Source organism: Muntiacus reevesi, chromosome 1 (assembly GCF_963930625.1).
Source record: "Muntiacus reevesi chromosome 1, mMunRee1.1, whole genome shotgun sequence".
Lineage (NCBI taxonomy): Eukaryota > Metazoa > Chordata > Mammalia > Artiodactyla > Cervidae > Muntiacus > Muntiacus reevesi.
The window spans coordinates 115,801,815-115,827,726 of record NC_089249.1 but is presented as its reverse complement, the minus strand read 5'-3'; the positions used below and the strand labels follow the sequence as shown (position 1 = coordinate 115,827,726).

The following is a 25,912-nucleotide window of genomic DNA, read 5'->3' as shown; positions in this document are numbered from 1 at the left end:
GGACTCATGGGGCCTGCACTTACAGTCACCAGATTACATTCTTTCTTAGCAGACAGAGCCAGACATTTAGAATGCATGCCAGAGCTAGAAAGGGGTAAATGTGGTATTTTGACCCTGGGTAAGATACTAAACCTATTTAAGCCGCCACTGTTTCATATGTGAAAAGGATTATAACAAATCATAATGTTAAGAATTTTATAAATATAAAGTGAAATAAGGGGACTGGATCAAGATGACATGAAGCTCACCTCCCCTAACAAACACATCAAAAATACATACATCCACATGTGGGACAATTCTCTTGGAAGACTAACTGGAAACTGACAAAAGAACACCTATACAACCAACGCTGTAAGAAAGATTTTCATCTAATGGGGTGGGATGGAAAAAAAGCTTAGGGTTGGGAGCTCTGCAACGTGAGGGATCTGAAAGATCTAAGAGAACTTTTACCCAGCAGAGCAAGCAGGTTGAGTCATAGACTGGGTGTCCCAGTCCCAGGATCTTACACAGAGGAGACAAGCCCCCTGGCTACAGAGAGAATTGTTGAAACACACAGAAGGGCTGGAGAAGCTTAGATTCTACCCGTGAAGAGTATGTGGTGGCGACCTACCAATAAGCAGGGCAGAGAGACCTCTGCACTGGTGGCTGCTGGCTTCCGACATTTCCTAACCCAAGCAGGAAGAGGACCCCAGCCCTACCCACTCCACATCAGAGCCTAGGGGATCTGGGGCAGATAGGTTCTGGGAGAAGACTTGACTTGGGGAAACAGATGGCCTAGGGGCCTGGGGCGTGGTCTAACTGGAATGGTGGCCCTTGTTAGCAGTTACTCCTGCAACACCTGGGAATCTACGTGACCAGCATAATGGGGTCCCTTTCCTAGCCACGTGAGTATACCAGCCGCACCCACCATACCAGAACTCAGCACTGGATGTGGGGCAGACAGGTCCCAGGAGAAGACTGCCACAGCGGCAGCCCAGGTCTCTGGTGGCAGCATCGTCACTTCATTTCCTATAGCCACAATGCCTCGACCCCAGTCCCAGTCACGTGAGTGCCTGGCTTGCCCAGTCCATGCCACAGCCTTGCACTAGATCAGTGATGATCACAAGGGGGAATGGACACTGGAGCCACAGATATCTGTTCAGGAGGCACATCAGACTCCTGTGGGTACAGAGAAGGCCTCACTTTCTCCAGCAATCCCCTCCTTTGGGGCAGGGCACATACTCAGGGGAAGGGAATCTGACAGAACCCAAACCTCAGGGCTTCCACTCCAACAACTAGGGAGCAGACCCTGTCCCTGACAGGGTGGCAAAGCGGCAGAGCAACAGGAAGTCCTGTGTCACACACTGCACAGGCTCTAGATCCAACATCAACCACAATCCCTAACAAGGAGACAGTGGCCAGCACACCCGGAGGAGAGACCTGATATCCACATCAACCAGCCCCTGCACCGACGACAGTCTACACAGGGATGCTCCAACATAAAAACACTCCTACAGGACCACAACAGACAACCGTTTCAGTTCACAGAGACAGAGAAAGTTAAATAAAATGAAAAGGTAGAGGAAATTCTCCCAATTAAAAGAGCAAGAGAATTCCTTGAAAGAATAATGAAACAGATAATTGTGTGCAGTGTCCTGTCGATTAGTCACCTCCGACTCTTTGCAATCCCATGGACTGCAGCCTACCAGCATCTCTGTCTACAGAATTTTCCAAGCAAAAATACTGGAGTCAGTTGCCAGTTCCTACTCCTGGAGATCTTCACCACATGGGAATCAAACCTTTGTCTCTTGTATCTATGGCATTGGCAGGCAGAGTCTTTATCACTGGACCACCTTGGAAGCCTGATAATTGGTCTACCAGACACTGAATTCAAAGAGTTAGTAATAAGAATGCTAAATGAATTAAGAAAGAGAATTGGTCTAAACACAGGTTATTTCAACAAAGAACAATAGAACCTATAAAGAAGACCCAATCAAAAATAGATAATTGAATTTCTGAGATAAAAAGCACTCTAGAAGCAAAGAATAGCTGTCTTAAACTACATAGAAGAAATGATCTGGAAGATAGAATAAATCACCCAATCAAACAACAAACAGAAAAATAAAAAACAAAAAAAGAAAGCAACATACAAGATTAATAAAATATAGTGTGCCAACCTTTCTATAACAGGAGTTCTAGAAGGTGAAGAAAGACAGAAGGGGATCAAAATGTATTTTAAGGAAGTATGGCAGAAAAATTTCCAACACTGAGGAAGCAAACAGATATGCAGGTACAGGAAGCACAGAGAGTCTCCAAAAAGATGAACCTAGACAGACACACAGGAAGACGTAATTAAAATGGCAAAAGCAAAAGAGAGAATCAAAAGGCAGTAAGGAAAAAACAAAGAATCATGTACAAAGGAATACCTATAACACTATCAACAGGTAGTTCAGTTCAGTTCAGTTGCGTCCGACTCTGCAACCCCAGGCTTCCTGTCCATCATCAACTACCAGAGCTTGCTCAAACTCATGTCCATCAACAGGGAGAGGACCCAAATAAAACACAAAATCAAAGACAGGAAATCTCAATACCACAAAGATTAAATAAAAAAAAATAGAATACTATGAATGGTTATATGCCAACAAATTGGATAACTTAGAAAAAATGGACAAATTTCTAGACACATATGGCTTACCAAGATGGAGTCAAAAAGAATTTAACCAGGCCAATCACTAGAAGCGAAATGGAATCTGTAATAAACAAAACTCCCTTCGTTCCCTGGTGGCTCAGTGGTAGAGAATCCACTTGTCAATGCAGGATACAAGGATTAGATCTCTGCTCTGGGAAGACCCCACATGCTGCAGAACAACTAAGCCCACAGCTGCGCCACAACTCCTGAGTCTGTGCTCCAGAGCTCAGGAACTGCAGCTGCTGAAGTCCGGGTGCTCTAGAGTCTATGCTCTGAAATGAGAGAAGCCACCACAATGAGGAGCCCATGAAACACAACTAGAAAGTGGCCCCTGCTCACTGCAACTAGAGCAAAACTGCATATAGCAATGAAGACTCAGCACAGCCAAAAGTAAATGACATCAGAAAGGAAAAAAACTCCCCTCAAACAAGTCTAGGACCTGATGGCTTCAGTGGGGAATTCTACCAAACAAATAAAGAACTTATTCTTTTCAAAGTATTCAAAAATAAAAAAAAGAAAAGAAGAGGGAAAAGTCCCAAGTTCACTCTACAATGCCACCATTACTCTGATACCAAAACCAGACAGTCACTAACAAAACAAGAAAATTATTATAGGCCAGTATCCTTGATGAATACAGAGGCAAAAATCCTCAACAAAATACTAGCAAACAGAATCCAATAATACATAAAAAAGATCACACACCATGATCAAGTTGGATTTATTCCAGTGTTACATGGATAAAGGGAAGTCGCTCAGTCGTGTCCAACTCTTTGAGACCCCATGGACAGTAGCCTGCACCAAGCTCCTCCATCCATGGGATTTTCTAGGCAAGAATACTGGAGTGGATTGCCGTTTCCTTCTCCAGGGAATCTTCCCGACCCAGGGACCGAATCCAGGTCTCCTGCATTGTAGATAGACACTCTACCGTCTGAGCCACCAGGGAAGTCCTGTTACATGGATAATTCAACACACACAAATCAATGTGATACATCATTTCAACAAAAGGAAACACGGAAGCCACATGTATTCTCAATAGCTGCAGAAAAAGCATCTGACAAAACACAATATGAATTCATGGTAAACACTCTTCTTAAAGTGGGTATAAAGGGTACATAGCTCAACATAACACAGGTCATTTATGATAAACCTATAGCCAACGTAATATTCAACACTGAAAAGCTGAAAGCACTCCTGCTAAATTTGGGAACAAGACAAGGATGCCCACTCTCACTGCCTTTATTTAACATAGTATTGAAAGTCATAGACACAGCAGTCAGACAAGAAAAATAAAATAAAAAATCAGAAGGGAAGAGGTCAATTTATCAATAGTTGTAGATGACACGATACTCTATATAGAGAAACCTAAAGTCTCCACACAGAACCTGTTAGAACTAATAAATGAATTCAGCAAAGTTGCAGCATACAAGATTAATACATAGAAATCTGTTGCTCTTCTAGTCACTAATAATGAAATATCAGAAAGCAAAAGTAAAAAAATTCCCATTAAAAATCACATCAAAAACATAAAGACCTAATAAGAAACTTACCAAGGAGGTGAAAGACTTGAAATTGAAGATGATTTAATTAAATGTAAAGATATCTTGAGCTCTTGGAATGGAATAATTAATATTCTTAAAGTGACCATGGTACCCAAAGCAATCTACAGAATTTCTATCAAAATATACATGACATTTTTCATAGAACTAGAACAAAGTTCTAGAACTAAAACTAAACAAAGTTCTAGAACTAGAACTAAAACAAAATTTACATGAGACCGCAAAAGATCCAAAATTGACAACACGATCTAGAGAAAAAAGAAAAAAGCTGAAGATATAACCCTCCTAACTTCAGACTATACTAGAAAGCTACAGTAAGCAAAACAGTGTTGGTATTGGTACAAAAACAGATAAACAGGTTAAAGGAAGAAACTAGAGAATCTAGAAATAACCTACTCAGCTTTGGTCAGCTAATCTACATAAAGGATATAAGATCATACAGGGAGAAAAGACAATCTCTTCAATAAGTGGTGCTGGGAAAACTGGACAGTCACATGTAAAGTAATGAGATTAGAACATTCTCTCATACCATATACAAAAACAAACTCAAAATGGCTTAAACACCTAAATGTAAGGCATGATACCATAAAATATTCAGAAAAGAACATAAACGTGAAACAGTCTTTGACATAAGTCATAGCAATGTTTTCTTAGTTTCCCAAGGCAAAAGAAATAAACGAAAAAATTAACAAATGGGACCTAATCAAAATTAAGTTTTTGCACAGCAACGGAAACCATTAATAAAATGAAAAGTCAACCTACAGAATGGGAAAAAATACTTGCAAATGATGCAACCCACAAGGAGTTAACACCCAAAATATACAACCAGTTCACACAACTCAATATCAAAAAAACAAAGACCCGATCAAAAAATGGGCAGAAGACCTGAATAGATACTTTTCCAAAGAAGATATAGATAGAGATGGCTACTAGGCACATAAAAAGATGCTCAACATCATTAGCTAACAGAAAAATGTAAAACAAAAGCACAATGAGCTATCAACTCATAGTGATCAGAAGGGCTATAATCAAAAATGTCTATAAATAATAAATGTGTAGAAAAAGGAATCTTTGTACCTTGTTGGTAGAAATGTAAATAGGTACAGCCAGTATGGAAAACAGTATGGAGGTTCCTTAAAAAATTAAAAATAAAACTCCTATATGATCCAGCAAGTCCACTCCTGGGTATCTACCTGCGGGGGTGGGGTGGGGGGGTGGGAAACACCTCTAATTCAAAAGGATGCATGCTCCTCAATGTTCATAGTATCACTATTTATAACAGCCAAGACATGGATGGCACCCAAGCACCATCAACAGATGACTGGCTTAAGAAGATGTGGTATATATATAAAGGAATATAACTCTCTATAAAAAAGAATGAAATACCAACATTTGCAGCAGCAGCAGCAATGTGGATGGACCTAAAGAATATTATGCTAAGTAAAGTAAATCAGACAGAGAAAAACAAATACTATATGATAGAACTTATATGTGGAATCTAAAAACTAATTAATCTAAAAACAAACTTGTGGTTATCAAAGCAGGTGGCGTGAAATGAGGAGCGTGTGATTAACAGATACAAACCACTATACAGAAAATAGATAAGCAATAAGGATTTGCTGTATAGCACAGGGAATTATACCCAATATCCCATAATAATCTATAATGGAATATAACCTGTAAAAAAAAAAACTGAATCACTATGCTGTATATCTGAAACTAACACAATATTTTAAATCAACTATACTTTAATTGAAATAAATAAACAGAGATAATGAATAAAATGCCCTGCACTATGCCTGACAAGGCTATGGTTTTTCCAGTAGTCATGTATGGATGTGAGAGTTGGAGTATAAAGAAAGCTGAGTGCCAAAGAATTGATGCTTTTGAACTGCAGTGTTGGAGAAGACTCTTGAGAGTCCCTTGGACTGCAAGGAGATTCAACCAGTCCATCCTAAAAGAAATCAGTCCTGTGTGTTCATTGGAAGGACTGATGTTGAAGCTGAAACTCCAGTACGTTGGCCAGCTGATGTGAAGAGCTGACTCACTGGAAAAGACCCTGATGCTGGGAAAGATTGAAGGTGGGAGGAGAAGGGGACAACAGAGGATGAGATGGTTGGATGGCATCACCAACTCAAGAGTTTGGGTAAACTCTGGGAGTTGGTGATGAACAGGGAGGCCTGGTGTGCTGCGGTTCACGGGGTCGCAAAGAGTCAGACATGACTGAGCAATTAAACTGAACTGATGCCTGACATAGAGACAGGCAAGCAGCTGTCCAAAGTCAGTTCTAGCTAATGACAAGAGATCGTTTCAGCTTATATAACACAAATACTCATTCTAATAAAATAATCAAAATAGCCATGAAAAATTGTCTTTTTCAAACACTGCAGAATATGTGCAATTTTATTTCTATAAGTAACTAAGCAATACCTACAGCAGAAGTAGAGAGTCCAAGGATTTTTGAAGCACAAACTGTCTTCAGGAATTCAGGTCTACTGCTAAGGGTGCAGAGTCTCCCCCGGGCCAAAAACATGCTACAGAATAAAAGAAAAAAATTTAAAGGGAGTAAATGTATACTTATATCACTATTAAACACAGCTACCCAACAGACCATAACCTTGTATAAAATAGAAACTAACTTTTTCTATAGCTGAGTTTTCTTTCTATGATATAATCTCTCATTATGAGAAATGTTCCAATTATTCCAATAGAATTCTTTTTTATACAAATTTATATATGTGTCATTTTAAACTAGATCTGTAAGGATATGATGAATTTTAAAAATAAAGCTCTACTTTAGTCTAGAGCATTAAACTATAGGAAGTAAAAGTTCAATTTCTATTAGCCATAAAATCCAGAATGTTTCAATCTAAGAACTACTGAAACTCAGAATCATCTGGAGAAGTCACTAGTAAAAGTACAATTCCTAACAGTAAATTAAAGTTGTTAGAAGCAGGTTATTTAGGAAGCTATTTGAAAAGGACTATAGTAGGCCCTTGAGAAATAAAAAGAATATATGAATAACACTTCACTTATTTTTTCAGATGGTACTTCCCTCATCAATTCTATAATTAGCAAGCCCCATTAAGAGATTCCAGCTACCTACCAGGCATGCATTCTGAATTACTTCTCTACCTGATTCTGACTTATTTCTCTACCTGTAAGGAAATTATTATCACTATGTGTCAACAGAGGGAGATCAAAGCAAAATGGACTTCTCTTATGATACTGCCACTTACAAGCAAAAGAATTCAGGGCAGTAGAAACTTGCCATAAGGTTTTACTCCAACAATGTTCTATCAGTGGAGGGCATTTCCTTTATCTTTAATAATCAAACTTAAAAAAAGAAAAAAAGACATACTTTATGGATTCAAACTGCCTACTGAAACTAATTATGAATCCCTTAAGTGACCAAAATATGAAGACTACAGAAAGCTTTAGATATGAGAAATAACATATTTGATGTTTCCAAAAAAGTAAAATAGAAAATCCTGACCTTGTCAACAAATTCTCAGTTTAAATGACAGCCTCTTAGCCATCCTACATCACATGAGCCTAGGTTAACTCTCTGCAAAGCACTTTGGCTGACAACTCACTGGTTCATTTGGTAATTTAATGTAGGTGCCGTGAGTAGGGGCCTGGTGTGTTTAGTTTACTTCCCTGGTACACAGGAGGCAAGTTATAAATAAATGTGTCAAATGAATGAGTACATAAAATCGCCATATAAATTAATGATTTAAGTGAACTATTTATAATGAGTCCTTTTATGAAATAGTGATTCCTTTGTAAATAACGACTTCTTAGGTTTCTTTCAAGTCAAAAAAAAAGAAAAGTGAAGTCGCTCAGTCGTGTCCAACTCTTTAGGATCCCATGGACTGTAGCCTACCAGGCTCCTCCATTCATGGGATTTTCCAGGAAAGAGTACTGGAGTGGGTTGCCATTGCCTTCTCCAGGGGATTTTGCTGACCCAGGGATCGAACCTGGGTCTCCCATATTGTAGGCAAACGATTTACCGTCTGAGCCACTGGGGAAGTCTCAAGTCAAAGGTTTCTTAAATCAAGAAATGCCTATTCTTGGGTCATTAATAGTTTTGTTCAGGAATAAAATATTAATGGGATTAGGCAGCAGGGATAGTTCTGAGGAAAGGTACCACTGAACAACAGTAACTATGTTGAACAATCTTCACTCAGTATCAAGAAGTTATTTGAATTCAGACAATATAGTTTTCAACAAATTCCCAATTGTTTAAGTTCAGCCTAATTTCTTTGGTATTAAGGAAAGTGTAAGAAAAATATTTTCTTGCAAGTAGACAAGTGAGAGAAAGCTCTTCTACGTTCTTCACATAAATGAGGGTTGGGGGCTGAGAGGGGAGCAAACAGGACTAGGAATCAGGACATGCTGTGCTTTGTTTAGTCATTCAGTCGTGTCTGACTCTTTGTGAACCTATGGACTGTAGCCCACCAGGCTCCTCTGCCCATGGGAATTCTCCAGGCAAGAATACTGGAGTGGGTTGCCTTGTCCTCCTCCAGGGGATCTCCCCAACCCAGGTCTCCCACGTTGCAGGCAGATTCTTCACTGTCTGAGCCACCAGAAAGAAAAAGAAAGAAAGAGAAGTTGCTCAGTCATGTCCAACTCTTTGCAATCCCACGGACTATAGCCTACCAGGTTTCTCCGTCCATGGGATTTTCCAGGCAAGAACACTGGAGTGGGTTGCTATTTCCTTCTCCAGGAGGTCTTTCCGACCCAAGGATTGAACCCGGGTCTCCCGCATTGTATGCAGATGCTTTATAGTCTGAGCCACCAGGGAATTCACCACTAGGGAAGTCCATAAATACTGGAATGGGTAGCCTATCCCTTCTCCAGGGCATCTTTCCAACCCAGGAATCAAACTGGGGTATCCTGCATTACAGGCGGATTCTTTACCAGTCGAGTTACAAGCAATCAGGGTACCTGGATTCTAATCCATATTTTTTATATTAAAAAAATTTTTTTTCTATTCTCAGACAATTCCCTAACTCTTGCTGGGCCTTAGTTTCCTCATATTTCTGAACAGATAAATAAACGAATCCTTGAAGGTAACCTCAGAAAGTACTGTTAAGTCACCGGCTGGTTGTGTGTGACCTCAGATAGCAGGTCTTGGGAGATTTCTCCTCAGATTGGGTAAGCCACGCCTTCTGGCCACCGGACCTCAAATACTGATTGCCCCTAGGAAGTTGACACTAAATTTGCTGGTTTTCATCTGGAAATTCAAAGCCTAAATCCCATCCCTCTCCCATTTTCCATAGCACATTACCTCTATAATGCAATGTATTGCCTGGAAACTGACACAGCTCTTCATTTCTCTTTCACTTATCAAACTTTCCACTGTGCCTCTTGGAACAGCTGTACCATTCTCAGGAAATCCCATTATATATGTTTTCAGAGAGTTTCTTCTACCTCCTAACTTGAACTCAAACCTTATTGCTCCCTGAAGATAGTACTTCTATACTCCTCAGAGTCAGCTTTTGTTTGTATATGTCCCACTTATCTCTTTCTTGCTGTCTATTCTACCATTACGGGACTATTACTCCCCTCATCTGCCTCACTGATATTATTATTAATATCTCTGACCTGATGATAACTCCTTGTCATTTTAGAATTTTATCATGAGGCACAGTTTTCTTCTCAACTCTAAGTACTGTGATCACCCCAGGTAATTCCAATGTCTTCAGAGATAACTCACCCAACAACTGATGTCCCAGTGCCCATTGCCCATTCCACTCTACACAGTCTCCGAAGTTCACACTGTACACCTTGCCATTACCATAATCTGATCTAATCCCCAAACAATTAATTGAAGTATTCTGTCCTTGACCATACACTACCTATCCTTTCAATTAAATTCTTCCAACTAATATTATTCGATATCTCTAGATCTCCAGGAGGCTGCCTCTCCTTTTCCCAATCAGCCCTCACCTTCCTTTATTTTCCAATTTAGATGCCAGTTCCACAGCTTCAGTAATGTTCTTGACAATGCCCTAGCTCCCTTTGTTTGTCTTTGCACCTACCTATTGGGTTGGCCAAAAAGTTCCTTTCATTTTTTAAGTAAAAAAAAAAGACACATTTTTTTTCATTTTCACGAAGAACTTTATTGAATAATACGTTCATCATTTTGTTCTACTACCTTCTACCATTTTCCAAGCAACTTCATAATTCCATCTCCCCCAAATTTTTATCTTTTTGAGCAAAGAAGTGTTCCAAGTGACTTTTACAATCTTCCAGGGAGTTGAAAATCTTTCCATCAAGAAAATTTTATAAGGACAGAATAAATGGACATCTGAAGGTGCAATATCTGGTGAATACGATGAATGAATCAGAACTTCCCAGCCTAGCTATAACACTTTTTGACTGGTCATCAAAGAAACATGCGGTCTTGTGTTATCCTGATGAAAGACCATGGGTTTTCTGTTGACTAATTCTGGATGCTTTTCCTCAAGTGCTGCTTTCAGTTGGTCTAAATGGGAACATTACTTGTTGGAATTAATCATCTGGTTTTCCAGAAGGAGATCATAATTGAGGATACCCTTCCAATCCCACCATATACACAACACCTTCTTTGGATGAAGAGCAGCCTTTGGTATGGTTGGTGGGTCATTTTACTTGCCACATGATCTCTTCTGTTCCACATTATTGTACAGTATCCATTTTTTAGTGTCCATCACAATTTTTTAAATTTATTTTTTGATTTTTTTAAATGCACATGGATATGACATATTATGTATTATGGCTGTCATAATACAATCTAACAAAATTGTTCTGAATGAAGTTAAAGACAACTAAGTGCTGCTAGAGTCATCTTATGGAAAAAAGCAAATGCACCTTTTGGCCAACCCAATATAAAACCCTGACCCTAGAGGAACTCAATTATAGTGTCTGTTTTTACCTATGGCCCATGAAGCTTTGTACTGCTGCAGAAAATCACAAAGGATAGGATTGGTTTCACCAAAAATTGATGGTCATTAATTTCAAAATGACCCCCAAACTCTCTAGCATTTCTCCTATATTATATAGGTAAAGATGTTAGAGGATGCCAACCCAAAATATGCCACTTTGGCCTAAGGTTTATTTTGACCTAAAGGCATGTGAAAAATAGTCGAGCCAAGAAGAGCCAAGAAGAGTGATCTGATCATACCTTTTCTTCCTGAAAACAGGAGATAACATGCCCATGTGAAAGATACCTGCTCTGTATCGGGCTGGGGACGGGGGTGAGGTATGGAGAGAGACATTCTTAGAGAGTTTAAGCTGAGAGAATTCTGTACAAACAGACCTAGTTAAAATAATTCTTATCTTCCTTTAAATTTCCCCATATTTTTTGGTTACTTTCCCACAAAGGCCTCTCTCTGTTCAACCTGCCTTAAAAGCATTTGATTTTGCCACTTCTTTGGGTCTTCCTTTTCTCACAAAAGCGTCTCTGTCACATAGAACTTAAACTAAATGTGTGCTTTTCTCCCGTCAATCTGTCTTATGTCAGTTTAATTCTCGGCCTCAGTCAAAAGTCATTAAAAGAATAGGCAATGTTTCTCTCCCATAGTACAAAGTGATTATTTTAATTATTCCAACACTCCTCTAACAGACAACCCTCTTTAGTCTAAGCACATGACCATGGTTGTCTATCAGAGAGAAAACAGAAGCCATCATATGGAAATTTTTTCAACTTGCCCACATCTAAAAAAACTAAACCAAAAACATTCCTTTTTTCTTCCTATTATAATAAACTGATCCTGCTACAAAAGAACAGTCTCTCCTCCCATTACTTGGATGCTATTTCTCTCCCTTGCTCCATTGACTGTTACCACTCTCTTCTATATATTCGTCTCTCCTAGTTAAGAAGATATAATTTTAGTGACTGTTCCTTTTCCTCAACCTATACTTCTTAGCCCAGGGCAATGCAACATTTGTACTGATTACTCCAGAGAGGCAGCTCTGGCCCAGGTCAATATTGACCTTCATACTGATAAATCCAGTGGACATTGTGAAATTCTCACTTTTCTTGAATTCTCTTCAGCTTTATATCTGCTGGTTAAGCCCTATCTCCTCCCAGAAACACTATGTTCCCTTGGCTTTTGACACACTACAATCTGTCATTTTCCTCCCACGTCAATGACGAAATTCCTCAGTGTCCAGATACAGGCTCGATTTTCTTCTCACTCATTACTCTCACTAGGTAATTTCGTTGTAGAAGGAATCGTGGGGGCATCGGTGAAAAATTGGCTCCAAAGAAATCTAAGCAGGCTAACAGACACATATTCAGAACCTCTAAGACTTACTTCTTTTGTACTTTAAACAAACACTTTTTGAGCAGCACTTTAAAGCAACTAACTTTCCCTATGCATATTCACTAATAAAAACACCTGAGATATCACTGAAAAGTTGGAAAAAATAAAAAGGTATGTGGCTTTTAATATTAAACCACATTTTCACTGTTTTGGTTTTTTTTTTTCTCATTTATACTTAAAAACGATGCTCTGTGAAGAAAATCAGGAAACTGTGAATCAGTGTCATCTAGTAAACATGAATATGGCATATTATACATAAGGTAAATTCTACTGTAATGTATGCATGATCAACAGAAAATTTATTTATTATCTTTGGTGTAGATTGTTTAAAACGAAGATACTGAAGGTATGTGTGGTGCATCTGGGGGTGACCTGAAGTTGAGAAGGCTGATGAATTGTTACAGAATACAGAGCCAAAAGGTGAGTAAAGCAATCCAAATGAATGGTAAAAAGTTTGAAGCTCTGGGCTTAAAATTCAAATGATGAATTTGTAACCACTTTACATACTGAGGAGGAGAGGTAGGAAGAGATGCAGTGAATCCCACAAAGTCCAGAATGTTCAGGTTAATTGTAAGTTCAAGAAAGATTAATGTATGACTGCCAAAAGAGCTAGTGCTAATTAATGTACAAAACAGGTTAAGAGTCTCATCAAAAGTTTATTTCCACTTCTTGATCTGCCTGTTAGTCCGCTTCTAGAATGTTTCTAAGACTTACTGATAAAACAGAGGGAAAGTAGGAGATGAAGAAGGTACTGGCAGGGAAAGTACAGTGGGAATAATAAACCTCAAAGCCTGAAGCAAGAATGGAAAAATCCGCCATATGATAGAGCCGGTATAGGACAGGAGACATGAGCCTGAAAACGCTGAAAAGCTGTTTTGTGAAAGCGGAATTCTAGCAATTATAAACTTCTGTAGAGGGCAGTAATATGGCGCTCGGTTTAAGTTGGCAGGAATTCGGTTTTAGGCCCACGTGACTTAAAACTTAGTAATGGTGGGTGTGCAGCCAGGTGTGGAAGGAGCCGGCTGCCCGGCTCAGGCAGAGGTGAAGGAGCCCTGCGCCTGCAAGACGGAGGAGTGTCCGTACTTGGCGGGGGGCTCCAAAAGCAGTCTGGACCGCTTTTCTTTAATCTAAAAACCATGGGTTCCACTAAGAGCCACTATGTGGTAAGTTAGCAGCCTGTGTTTCCTTTTTTTTATTGAGAATCTCGGTTACGGATCAACTGGACTCGGTATCAGCTTCCTATACCTTTTACAAAACATCCAAATTGCAAAATCAAGCGCAAAAAGGGCAGACGAGGACCGGGGTCCCGGGGTCCCACTCTTGAAGGCCAGCACTTCGGTGCTATTTCCTCTCCGTAGCAAACTCTGAAGCTCCAGCGCTGACCCTTTGCTACCAGGCCCGCAGTCCACCGAAGCCAAGAGTCAAGAGGCCCAACTCCGAGCTCCTGCCCCAGCTCGGGAAGGCGATTCCGAATCTTGTTGGAAATCTAACCCCCGCTCTTCCTCCAACCTCGCCAGGCGCGCGGCCCGGCAGCGCACCCCAACCGGTCTCCCGCCTCATCTCGCTCCCGGTGGGTCTGAGCCAAAACAGCAACCATGACCACCCGAGTGCCCTTCTAGCGCCACACTCACCTTTCTCGCGCGAACACGTCGCTTCCCGGAGCTCAAGTCCCGCGAGGGCTCGAGAGCCTGATGGGGCGGGATTCGGATTTAGGGGCGGAGCCTGAACGGAGGCTGCCTAGGGTCGCGGACTCGATGCGATAGAGTAGGAGCGGGGGTGAAGAAGGGGGCGGCGAGTGGTCGGAGGAGAGTAAGCCGGCAGGATGGAGCTTCGCTGCGATGTGATCAGGATTGTCTTTGGGGCTTGGATTCGGACGCGATTTGCTGTGTGGACAGCGGGATTGGGGACTGGACCAGGCAGGTGGAGATGCGGAGCCAGATCGGAGCTGCTGAAGCTGGTCTGGTTAAGGGGTGGAATGGGGCGGGGGTTTGTCTAAGGCCGGGATTGGGTATGAAATTTAGGTCCACAGCTCTAATTGGATGATGTGACCGATTGGTTTGGGGAGGATTCTAGGGCAAGGATTGATTTGGAAGAATGGGCGAGAGGTGGGGCCACAGGACTTAGATAAGGGGAGGGTTGTAGTTAGAATGATGTCAGAAGGTGCCAGAGAGGGCAAGGCTAAAGAGAGTGTGTAAAAGGGTTTGTACGTGTATTTATCACCTGGCGGGGGCTGGGGGTGGGGGTGGGGGGTGCGCTTTGAACAAAAAAGCACAGAGGAAGTTTACCTTCCTGAACGAGTTCGATCAGAGAACTGAAAATGGAATGTGGTATGAAACTGAGAAGGAAAGTGAGTGACACTTGAAACGGTGAAGGAAAAAAATCGGCTAGGAGAAAAAGGAACACCAGGAATAACTCATCTGTTGAGGGCGGTGTTTAGTGAAAGGAGAGGTTCTGGTAAGAATTGACTTTCATAACTAGATTTTTCTTCCTCTCCTAATTTAAGAAGACGAGTGGATAGAAGGAGTGGGAAGAGCAGTAGCTTGTTATTCAACTACAGAGGAGGGAACAAAGATAATCTTTGGTTGAAGGAATCTACTCTGCAGCTAGCTACCAAGAGATTCAGGAGTTGATTAGGTGGGTGGAGAAATTATTGTGTACAGTGGGGAATCTACCCCAGACTGTGAGCTACTGTGAGGCACAATGATTTGTCAATACTCTGCATCAAGAGGCCACAAGGAACACACCTGTAGTTAAAAGGTTAGGTTTATTACTCCTTGCGAAGAGAGCGAGCTTACATCTTGGGGAACTGTGGGTCGTTTCAATAACAAACTGGTAGATGAGACCTAGAGGATTTGGGCTTATATTGAGTGATTTGGGGGGAGGGTCCAAGGAAATGGAGATCCATGCTGTTTTGGGTGCTGTCAGGAAGTGGGGGTAATCATTAGATCGGGTATCATAATATACCTCATGTAGAAGAAGGGGGGAAAATTGCAAAGCTAATTTTGTAATTGATAAAAAGCAATGTTTTTGCTAGTCAGGAGAGGAGGAAGTTTGCTGTTTTGGTAGTTGGCAGTGACCTTGTTTTATCTGGGCTTAGGCGCAATTATTGCTTGAGCTTGTCTGTTGTGTCACTTCGTCATAATTGTAGAGTGACTGTCTGATGTTAGTGTTCTGTCAGATTGCTATATTTTATCGGAAACACCTGGGCTAGTTCCTAACAATGTTGAAACCTTAAGGGTAAGTTTCAGTTCAGTCCCCTCATACCAGGTACTGGTTTTCTTTTTCTCAGATTTAACAAATATACGAATTGACAGCGTAGATGCCGAGCCTTCTGGGGGTAATGGGGCACAGAGAGTGTCTCAAACCTTAAAGAGGAAGAAACAGACAATAGTTAAATAAATAAATACATACAGTGACTTCAGATGGTGATAAGTGCTCTGAAAGAAACAATGAGGGTTGGAGACTGCAGATAGTTTAAATATAATAGTCAGGAAGTCTTTTTTGAGAAGGTAACGTTTGAACCAGAACTGAATGATAAAGAGACAGCCTTGTCAAAAATAATTCTTGAAAGGAAAATAGCAGTTGAAAAGGCTCTGATACATGAGTAAACTTGGCAAGTGAGGAACAAGAGAGAGGGAGGTGTGTCTAAAACACAGTAATCCAGGGGAAAGTGCTTCCAGATTAGGATGGAGAGGAAGACAGGTACCAGATCATGCAGATGAAGACCACAGAAAGTTTTTATTTTATATTGAAGTAGCCATTGGAAAACCTTAAGCAGAGGGATAACATAATCTTTAGTTCAGTTCAGTCACTCTGTCGTGTCCAACTCTTTGAGACCCCATGAATCGCAGCATGCCAGGCCTCCCTGTCCACCACCAACTCCTGGAGTTTGCCCAAACTCATGTCCATTGAGTCAGTGATGCCATCCAGCCAGCTCATCCTCTGTCATCACCTTCTCCTCCTGCCCCCAATCCTTCCCAGCATCAGGGTCTTTTCCAATGAGTCAACTCTTCACATCAGGTGGCCTAAGTATTGGAATTTCAGCTTCAACATCAATCCCTCCAATGAACACCTAGGATTGATCTCCTTTAGGATGGACTGGTTGGATCTCCTTGCGATCCAAGGGACTCTCAAGAGTCTTCTTCAACACCACAGTTCAAAAGCATCAATTCTTCAGCACTCAGCTTTCGTTAAAGTCCAACTCTCACATCCATACATGACTACTGGAAAAACCATAGCCTTGACTAGATGGACCTTTGTTGGCAAAGTAATGTCTCTGCTTTTTAATATGCTATCTAGGTTGACCATAACTTTCCTTCCAAGGAGTAAGCTTCTTTTAATTTCATGGCTGCAATCACCATCTGCAGTGATTTTAGAGCCCCCAAAAATAAAGTCTGACACTGTTTCCACTGTCTCCCCATCTATTTCCCAGGAGGTGATGGGACCAGATGCCATGATCTTAGTTTGCTGCATGTTGAGCTTTAAGCCAACTTTTTCAGTCTCCTCTTTCACTTTCATCAAGAGGCTTTTTAGTTCCTCTTCACTGTCTGCCATAAGGGTGGTGTCATCTGCATATCTTAGTCACATTTATTATTATTATTATTATTTTCTTAGTTACATTTAAAATAGACACTCCAGTTCCTTTGGAGAAGAGACTTGTCGTTGGGCCCAGAGCAGAAGCAGAAACATCTGTGGAGGTTGTTAGAGGGATAGATGATGTTTTCTGGGCTCAAGTGATGGCAAAGGAGGGAAAGAGTGCTAAGGGTCACAATGTTCATTCTACCAACATCTACTTACTCCTCTATTTCAGCTCTACCCCTCCACAGTCACCTGTTGCCCTAACGATCCGGGAGCAAGTGATGAGAATGAAGACAAAACACGAAATCTGGTGCAATGGGTCAGGGGACATGCAGTCTCTACTGGACTGAGTTGCAGAGTCCACTCTGAGTCTGGCTTTTATTCCTAATTGCAGACTACAAGACTTTTTTTGATCTTATCTTTACCAAGACACTACACTGACATAGTCTAGATCTTGTTTTTTACCCCAGGCCATTCCCTTTTGGACTTGTCTCAGGAACAATCAGCAAGTGCATAGGCAGCGTTCAAGCCTGACCCCGATCCGGTATTCCAAGGTCTCTGCTTTCATGATCCCAGTCATACTCCCTTCTGGGTCTGGTCTTGGGGTTTGTAACAAGGAGATTATTCTTAAGAAAAACATGAAAGATAATCATTAACACAGTTTCTTAACATATGCTGTTTTTCCAGGTGCATTGCTGTGGAATTTCTCAAGGCTGTGAAAGTACGTTTTTAGGAATTCCCACCACAGTCAGCTCTGCCTAGCTTCTCCTGACTTGGAGCCTCTCTGTTTGCAGTCTTCAGAGTATAAACTGCCAATCTATTGCTGAAGTGAAGGAGAACCAGTTATTGGGGGTGCATGAACTTGCCGTGGGGATCCGGGGATCTAGTTCTTTGTTAGAAAGGACTTAAAATGACCCTTCTGTGTTTAGTCCTGAATCTTTGAAGAGTTCTGTGAGGGTAGGTGTGGTTGTTTTCTTAACTTTCTTTGTGACTGATCTGGGATTCAAGATTTTTAATCTGCTCTAAATTTCTACCTGCCTGTTTGCTTTCTAACATCTTTAGTCTTGCTGTCACTGTCATTCCCCCTGTTTTGGCTCTTACGGAGTTATCACTTAAAAGAACTGCCTCATTGCTATTTCAGTGGGGTTTAAGTAGAGAGATCTCTAGTCTTTCCCATTCTATTTTCCTCTATTTGTTTGCATTGATCACTTAGGAAGGCTTTCTTATCTCTCCTTGCTATTCTTTGGAACTCTGCATTGAGATAGATATAGCTTTCCTTTTCTCCTTCTTTTCTCAACTCTTTGTAAGGCCTCCTCAGACAACCATTTTGCCTTTTTGCATTTCTTCTTAGGGATGGTTTTGATCACTGCCTCCTGTCAGGGAATGTTTGACGGGAGGATTCCTACATGCTGTCTCTCATGAGTCCTTTGTCCCTCTTCAAGCGGAACAGCACGCTGCTCCCAGGGACTGAGGTCATTGTGTGAGGCAGGCTTGGGTCTCCTTTAGTAAGCATTCTCCATAGGACAAAACAGCTTAATCTCCTTCCCCTTTCTTGAGATATGGATTGTCTCCTGACCTTGTGACTAACATTACCCCTTGTTCCCTTGGTAACGGTTGCTGTACATTTGGTTTTCTGATCTCTATCATTCCCGAAAGAAGTTTCTTGTACTGCAGCCTATATATACTCATAGAAAAATCATTAAAGCACCTTTGCTCCATCAGAGCTTAGGTCCCCGGGTCTTTTTTGTCTCTCTCTCTCTTTCTCCCTCTCTCTTTCTCTCTTTTACTTTCTTATCGTCGACTCCGTACCACCAGGTTACGGTCCATTAAAGGACCCCAGCAAATGGCGCCAGGGAACAGGGACACTGGGATATGCGGCATATCGGGCGGAATGACTCAGGGGCCTATTGAGGTCGGTGAGTACTAAGGCATGGGTTAAACGGCTGGCCAGCCCCATTATTTTTCTACTTTACTTCACCATTTGTTTAAATTTCAAGGACTTCTGGCTTCACGGCAATGAATAGAGGCTTGCCTTCAAACAGTAGTTGAACATAATCCTTAGTTTCCTGATAAATGCAGTTTTGATTTAGACATTTGGCTCCAGGTCAAAGAAAATGTTAAATGAGCAGCCAAACAAGGAAAGAATATTCCAATTGATCTCTAGCCCCTATGGGCTCTTATTAAAGCTATAATTCTGCCATTTCAAGGTACATTCTAGCCCTTCCAATATTCAGCAACAGACAGAACACTTATTACATAAATATAAATTAAATGATTAAACTTTACAAAAGGCCCAATTAAAACAATACAAAATATCTCAAAATTTTCTTACTAGCCCTGCCCCAGCTGCTCCAAATGCTTCTCCTCTGCCAACAGTCACAACTCCAAAAGTCTCTCATTTGTTGGAACCTAATGAAAAGTTATGCTAATTTTTAAACTAGATTAGAAGCTGCTATTTCCCGTACTGTAATTGGAGAAGAAACCAAAAAACAGCTAGAGAAATTACTTGCTTATGAGAATGCAAATCAAAAATGTCAAAGAGCTATAGCTGCAATTTGTGAGACTAAGATTATTATTGATTATTTGAAAGCTTTTCGCAATCTAGGATCAGAAACTCAAAAGATACAAATGCTGATTGAGGCAATGGCTACTACCTTTAGAAAGGAAAATGAAAGATGCTTTAATTGTGGAGATAAAAATCATTTAAAAAGGCACTGCCCTAAGAAGGCTAATAAAATACCAAAAAATTTGCCCTCTCTGCCGTAGAAGAACGCACTGGGCCAAAAGTTGTAAATTTAAATTTAGTATTGATGAAAAACCTATTCCAGGAAACTCCAAACAGGAACAAATTCTATCTTTTCCCTCAAACCCTCAACATCCGGCAGTGCTGCCATCGATATACCAGCCCTAAATGATTTTTCCCTTTACCCTCAAACAGTCCCTACTAGAGTGCCTCCTGGACCTTTTGGACCCCTGCCCCCACAAACTTTTGGTCTTTTGCTTGGCTGATCTAGTCTGACTTCTAAAGGGATTACTGTTCACCCTGAAATATTTGATTCAGATTATAAAGGAGAGATTCAAATTCTGATGTCATCTCAGATTCTATGGCAATTCAAAAAGGGGGACAAAATTGCTCAATTACTTCTTTTACCTTACATTTCTATTAATTCCTCTAATAATGTATGGACAGATGGGTTTGACAGTACAGATCAAAAAACAATCTTTGTGGACATCATTAGTATCTGAGTATGCCCGACCAAATATAAATATCAAAATTAATGGTAAAAGATTTTCTGGTCTCCTCGACACTGGATCTGATATTACTATTATTTCCAAACATTTATGGCCCAAATCCTGGTCTGTACAAAAGGTCTCTTGCCAAATTGCAAGAATTTCTCAAACTAAAGTACAGAAAGTTTATCAAAGTGTTCAGATATACTCATGTGAGGGACCAGAAGGCCAACCTGCAACATTAAAACCTTATGTGATAAATGTACCCTTTAATCTAATAGGAAGGGACTTACTTATACAATGGCAAACTCAGATATACATTCCACATTTTTCCTAGGGGCCACTGCTCATTTAACAAACAAAACAATTATTAAAATAACTAAGAAAAATTATGAGCCTATTTGGACAAAGCAATGGCCCCTTACGAAAGAAAAATTACAAGCTACTAAAGAACTTATAAACACACAATTAAAATTGAAACATATTGAAGAATCTTGCTCTTTTTGGAACTCTATTTTTGTTATAAAAAAGAAACATAACAAACGGTGTCTCTTAACAGAGTTTAGAAAAGTTAATTCTTTTATGAAACCTATGGGTGCATTGCAACCAAAGATCCCATCACCTATTACTATTCCTCAAAATTGGCACATTATTATTACTGATTCACAAGATTGCTTTTTATATATACCTTTACACCCTTTAGACCGGGAGAGATTCACTTTCTCTCTCCCTTATCCTAATCATATCGGGCCTCATAAAAGATTTCAATAGACTATGTTACCTCAAGGTATGCTTAAAAGTCCTGCTACTGCTGCTGCTAAGTCACTTCGGTCGTGTCCTGCTCCATGCGACCCCATGGATGTCAGCCCGCCAGGCTCCCCCGTCCCTAGGATTCTCCAGACAAGAGTACTGAAATAAGATGCCATTGCCGTCTCCATAACAGTCCTAGTGTTTGTCAAAATTTTGTAGCCAAGGCTTTACTTCCTATGTGACAACAATTCCCTCATGCATATATCATTAATAATATACTATAGCTACAAAAAAGAGAAATGATATTTTTGACACTGAATAGCTATGATATTCTTTAGACTCCGGAGGAAACTGATGAAAATAAAATCTTTTTTGAAATTGCAAAACCGGTTCTTCTTGCACGTGCAGTTAGGAAAAGGTTAACTTGTTAAAATTTTTTTTTTTTTTTTTTTGAGCTCCAGTTCTGCCTGGGAAACAAAAATAGGCCTAAGAAAAAACCTTAAGTTAACTCTTATCATGTCCTTGGGATACACAGCCCACTCTATCTAGGACTCCAGCCATTAACAAATTGGTGGAGCTCAAAATAAATAAATAAAACAAAAGGATATTTTAAATTTCAAACGGAGAACTATGCCTATGTATCTAAAATTATCTATGTCTCAATGTATGTCCTTGTTTTTGGATAGTGTGGAGTTAATGAGCTCTGTTTGGATTCAGCTTTACATGAACTGAAGGGTGTTCAATGTTGGGTATAATGTTTATTTAAATGTGAATGTGATTTAAATATAATCATTTGTTAATCTAGTTGGGACATCTCTTGAGTCATCAACATTATATAATACTTTTATTATGCCTTGGTTTAAGGTAAACTAAGTTTGTCAACAAAAAGATAACTCTTTATATATATATATATATATATATATATATATATATATATATACACACACACACACACAAATATATAGATGAGATAAACACTTTTAGATGAGCTCTTAGAAATAATTGTATTTTTAATAGAATGATCTATTATCTATAATCTGGAGCCATCTCTTGGGATTGGAGTGACTTAGGTTTCTAGAGTTGTGCTGAACTAAGTAGTAGAAGTTTGTTGAATGGCTGGGTCATTTCCAAATGAAGTAGGATTTTGAAGCGTCAATTGCTGGACATTGGCTTACTCTTAAAAGGGGTTTTTCTTGCAGAAGAGCTGAAGAGATTTTGAGCTGTTAATGAATATAAATATATATTTATATAGGAATGGATATATATATATAATATAATATGATTTGAGAAATATGTTCAATGGTCTATAAAATGCTAACATACAAGACATTTCATGGTTGCTATAGAAAAGTAAAATATATGCTTTTAATAGAAAGATATAAGAAATGGCAAATAAAATGATGAATACAAAAATATTTTTTTAATTGTTGAAGCATTTATTATAGAATAAAGTGGTATTTACATAAGCTTTACTAGACTAGTTTTTCATTGTCGTTCTAGCTACAGCAAGTGTTCTTTCTCCAAATTAAACCAAATTGGAAACAAGAGAAAAATTCTGGGAAAACAATATTTAACAGAATTAACTTTGGTCAGCAGATACATTCAGACTGCAAATATATTAGAAAATGCAGTTGAAATGCTTGGGTGGATCACAATGAAAACCACAAAGTATGGTATGTATATTTGAAATAAACATTGCCTTTGTTTATTATGCTATCATACTTTGTTTTGGCCTTTTAACTTTTAAAGATATTTAGTGCTGGAATTTTAAAAAGGCTTATGACAAATGAAAGAAAATTTTATGGCTAATTGATGTAACTCATTGTCCTGAACTTTCTTTCTCTTCCTTCTTACATGTCTCGATCAATACAAATTCTTCTTTTCTAGGGGCAACACCTCTCTAAGGTAAGACTACACAACATGTTATAACCCACCTATCAACTTACTTCACGATAATGAGAACACCTAATTCTATAAAAACAGACAATGACTCTGCTTATATTTCTAAGCAGTTCAAACAATTTTTACATTCATTCTCTATTAAACAGATTGCAGACATTCCTTATAGTCTACAAACACAAGACATGATTGGACAAACACATTACACACCGTAACTGCAAATAAAAAATTAAATAAGAGAAAATACACAGGAACACTTTTGTCTTCCTTGTCCAGAGCAAACTTTGCTAGATTCTGGTGTAGTGTAGTCTTTAAGCCTGTAACTATTGTTGGTGTGACTATTTCTGTTCCCAATGTGTAGGATTCTTAAAGCAGGGCAAAAATGGCATAAAAAAAAAAGATACCATTTCCCGAATGGATTATTTGTTCCTAAGAATATCAGAAATGTGGAATGTTTGCCTTCTTTTCAGGTCTGTCTTGGAAGTGTAGTCATCCTCTTTAACACACTGAACAGTGAGATTCAACAGTTGCTAAGCTGCATTTCTTTTTCAAGGACAAGGTCAAATATATTTGGATGTGAGTAACATTTCATTTGTCAAGTTATTCTGCATCACCTTTTCAATAATTTCACTTAGGAAAAAATATTTGAATGGTTACTCCTAATCCTTTGCCCCAAATAACACAAACCACAGCCAAATACCAGTCCCAAACAGATTTCTGAATAATTTTTTTCTTTTGGACTGAAATATTTCCTAAGAATGTTTTCATCATTATCACTTTCCTCTCTCTTTATAACTATTGTTAATATACCCTTATTTGTTTTAAAGTTTTTAAACTTACCACAAAGAGATGTTTTGACAAAAGCAAAAAACAACAACAAAAAAAAAAACAAAAAAAGAAGTTTTGAAACATTATAGGACACCTTCTTTCCTTTGCCCATTTGATATCAAGACGGGTTAACTAATCAATAGAAATCTAAGAAACTAATCTTACAGGGAAAGGATATGCTTCTATTTCTCGAGATGGATCCAACGAGCTCACATGACTTCCTCTTCAGAAGATTCAACCTAAGGGGGCCCCCAGCATTCAGACTAGAGATGAAACAGCAAAAAACCCAGGAAGAAAGAATTCCAATATAAGCCATGGCGACATTAAAAATTTCCAAAAAATGCCGCACTCTAAGGTCATCAACCTTAGGATCTCCCTACTTGGGGACAGATAAAAACCCTTACTAATTAAACTGAAAACCTGATTTCTCAACAGGGAATGCCTCAGAATCCTAAAAATATTTTTCTTCGCTATGCTTGCTTTGCTTGCTTTTGCTTCCCCCGCTCAGGCTGACCTGATTGATCACACTTACTGGGCTTATATACCTAACCCCCCTTTTTTATTGTAGGTTGTAAAATGGATAGATATAGAACCAATCACATCCACTAATGAGTCAACACATATGCCCCCTCCTTGGAACTGGAGGGGCCCTCTCATCCTGAAGAAAAAGAAAAACTAATTAATATTGTTCTAGGTCCTTCCTTTATGTATGGGCCCAGCAGAATTATGTATAAACATTAGTCGACAAACTTGGGCTTTCGTCCTGCCTCCAGAAAAGGATCTTTGGACACTACTTGGATTATTTACTGCCCTTTCTTTGTCAATGAACCATGTTTATACTACTGAAACTTTAGGGAAAGAACAAAGAACAACATGCAAAGGTTTACTTTAAATATATTCCTGTTCACTGGGACAAATGTCAGGCCAAACCAGGAAAATTAATGTTTATAGCTAATCATACAATTGTCAATTGGGAACCCCATAGTATGTGGTTATTGAACTGCTCAGATGATATTAACAATACTATGTATGATTATATTACTCAAGTAACATGGAAGGTTACTAATGCTACAATGGAACATTACCATGACAGAGGACTTCTTGGCTAGCTTGATGATGGAATGGCCCCCACCTCGTCCTCGAATCATCTTTGATAAACAGATTGGGCCTAAACAATGGGACATCTGAAAACTTGCTGCAAACACCGAAGAACTTGGGACTTGGACCAGACATTCCACAGGGACCAATCATAGCTATAGCAATTATTTCTTTCACTGTAATCAATCGTATTTTATACAAGCCTATGTTCCACTTCCTTTTGTTGTAGCTATAGGAAATTTACAATTCAATAAGACTTTACATTCTGTAACTTGCATAAATTGTAAATTATATACTTGTCTTAACTCCTCTATTTCCTTAAAAAATGACTCCCTTTTGACTCTTTGATCTCGACATAATCTATGGTTACCAATAAATCTCCAATGGCCCTGGGAAAAAGGTCCCAAGGCTAGACTTGCTTCCCAGTTATTTACTAAATTGCTCTAGTGATGTAAACGATTCACTGGATGGCTGATTTTTGGCATTATAGGATTAATAACTATTTGCACCATTGCTGTCATCACTAGTGTTACTTTACAAACCTCAACTCAAAGACATAATTTTATCCAAAACTGGACTAAAGATGCCCATACTATATGGGCCACTCAGACTCAGATAGATGAGGAAATTCAAGAAGAAGTACAGAAACTGAAAACAGCCATCGAATGGGTCGGAGATCAATTAACAGATGTACAAAAACAGGTGATGCTAAAATGTGACTGGAATTCTACTCAATTTTGTGTTACTCCTGTTCATTTTAATAATAGTGCCTACAACTGGGAATAAATCAAGTTTCATTTACAAAACATACATGATAATGCCTCTTTGAATGTACAATTATTACAAAAATAAATATTTGAAACCTTTTCTAATAATCTGCATTCTTCCATTGATATGGAAACTTTAGCTAAACAATTAGCTGATCAATTATCTGGGCTAGACCCACGTGGATGGTTTCAAAGTCTTACTCATGGCATTGGATCTAGAAC

General features: G+C 39.4%; 1 protein-coding gene and 1 long non-coding RNA gene across 3 annotated transcripts in view; one reads left to right on the top strand and one right to left on the bottom strand.

The window, feature by feature from the left end:
- Positions 1 to 14,320, bottom strand: part of KYAT3 (kynurenine aminotransferase 3) — a 66,406-nt gene extending 52,086 nt beyond the window's left edge. The window contains exons 1-2 of one of the 2 annotated variants that reach the window (XM_065909540.1): positions 14,171 to 14,320; positions 6,659 to 6,758 (exon numbers count right to left, since the gene is read on the bottom strand). In XM_065909540.1, coding sequence (XP_065765612.1) covers positions 6,659 to 6,757 — 99 coding nt within the window. In that variant the 5' untranslated portion in view covers position 6,758; positions 14,171 to 14,320. The remainder of the gene's footprint in view (positions 1 to 6,658; positions 6,759 to 14,170) is intronic. The other variant, XM_065909549.1, reaches the window with a different exon arrangement.
- A 72-nt stretch (positions 14,321 to 14,392) lies between these two features.
- LOC136149350 (uncharacterized) lies at positions 14,393 to 25,697 on the top strand. Its single transcript, XR_010659666.1, has 3 exons — positions 14,393 to 14,496; positions 22,599 to 22,771; positions 24,394 to 25,697. It is a non-coding gene; the product is annotated as an uncharacterized lncRNA (long non-coding RNA).
- The last annotated feature ends 215 nt before the right edge of the window (positions 25,698 to 25,912 follow it).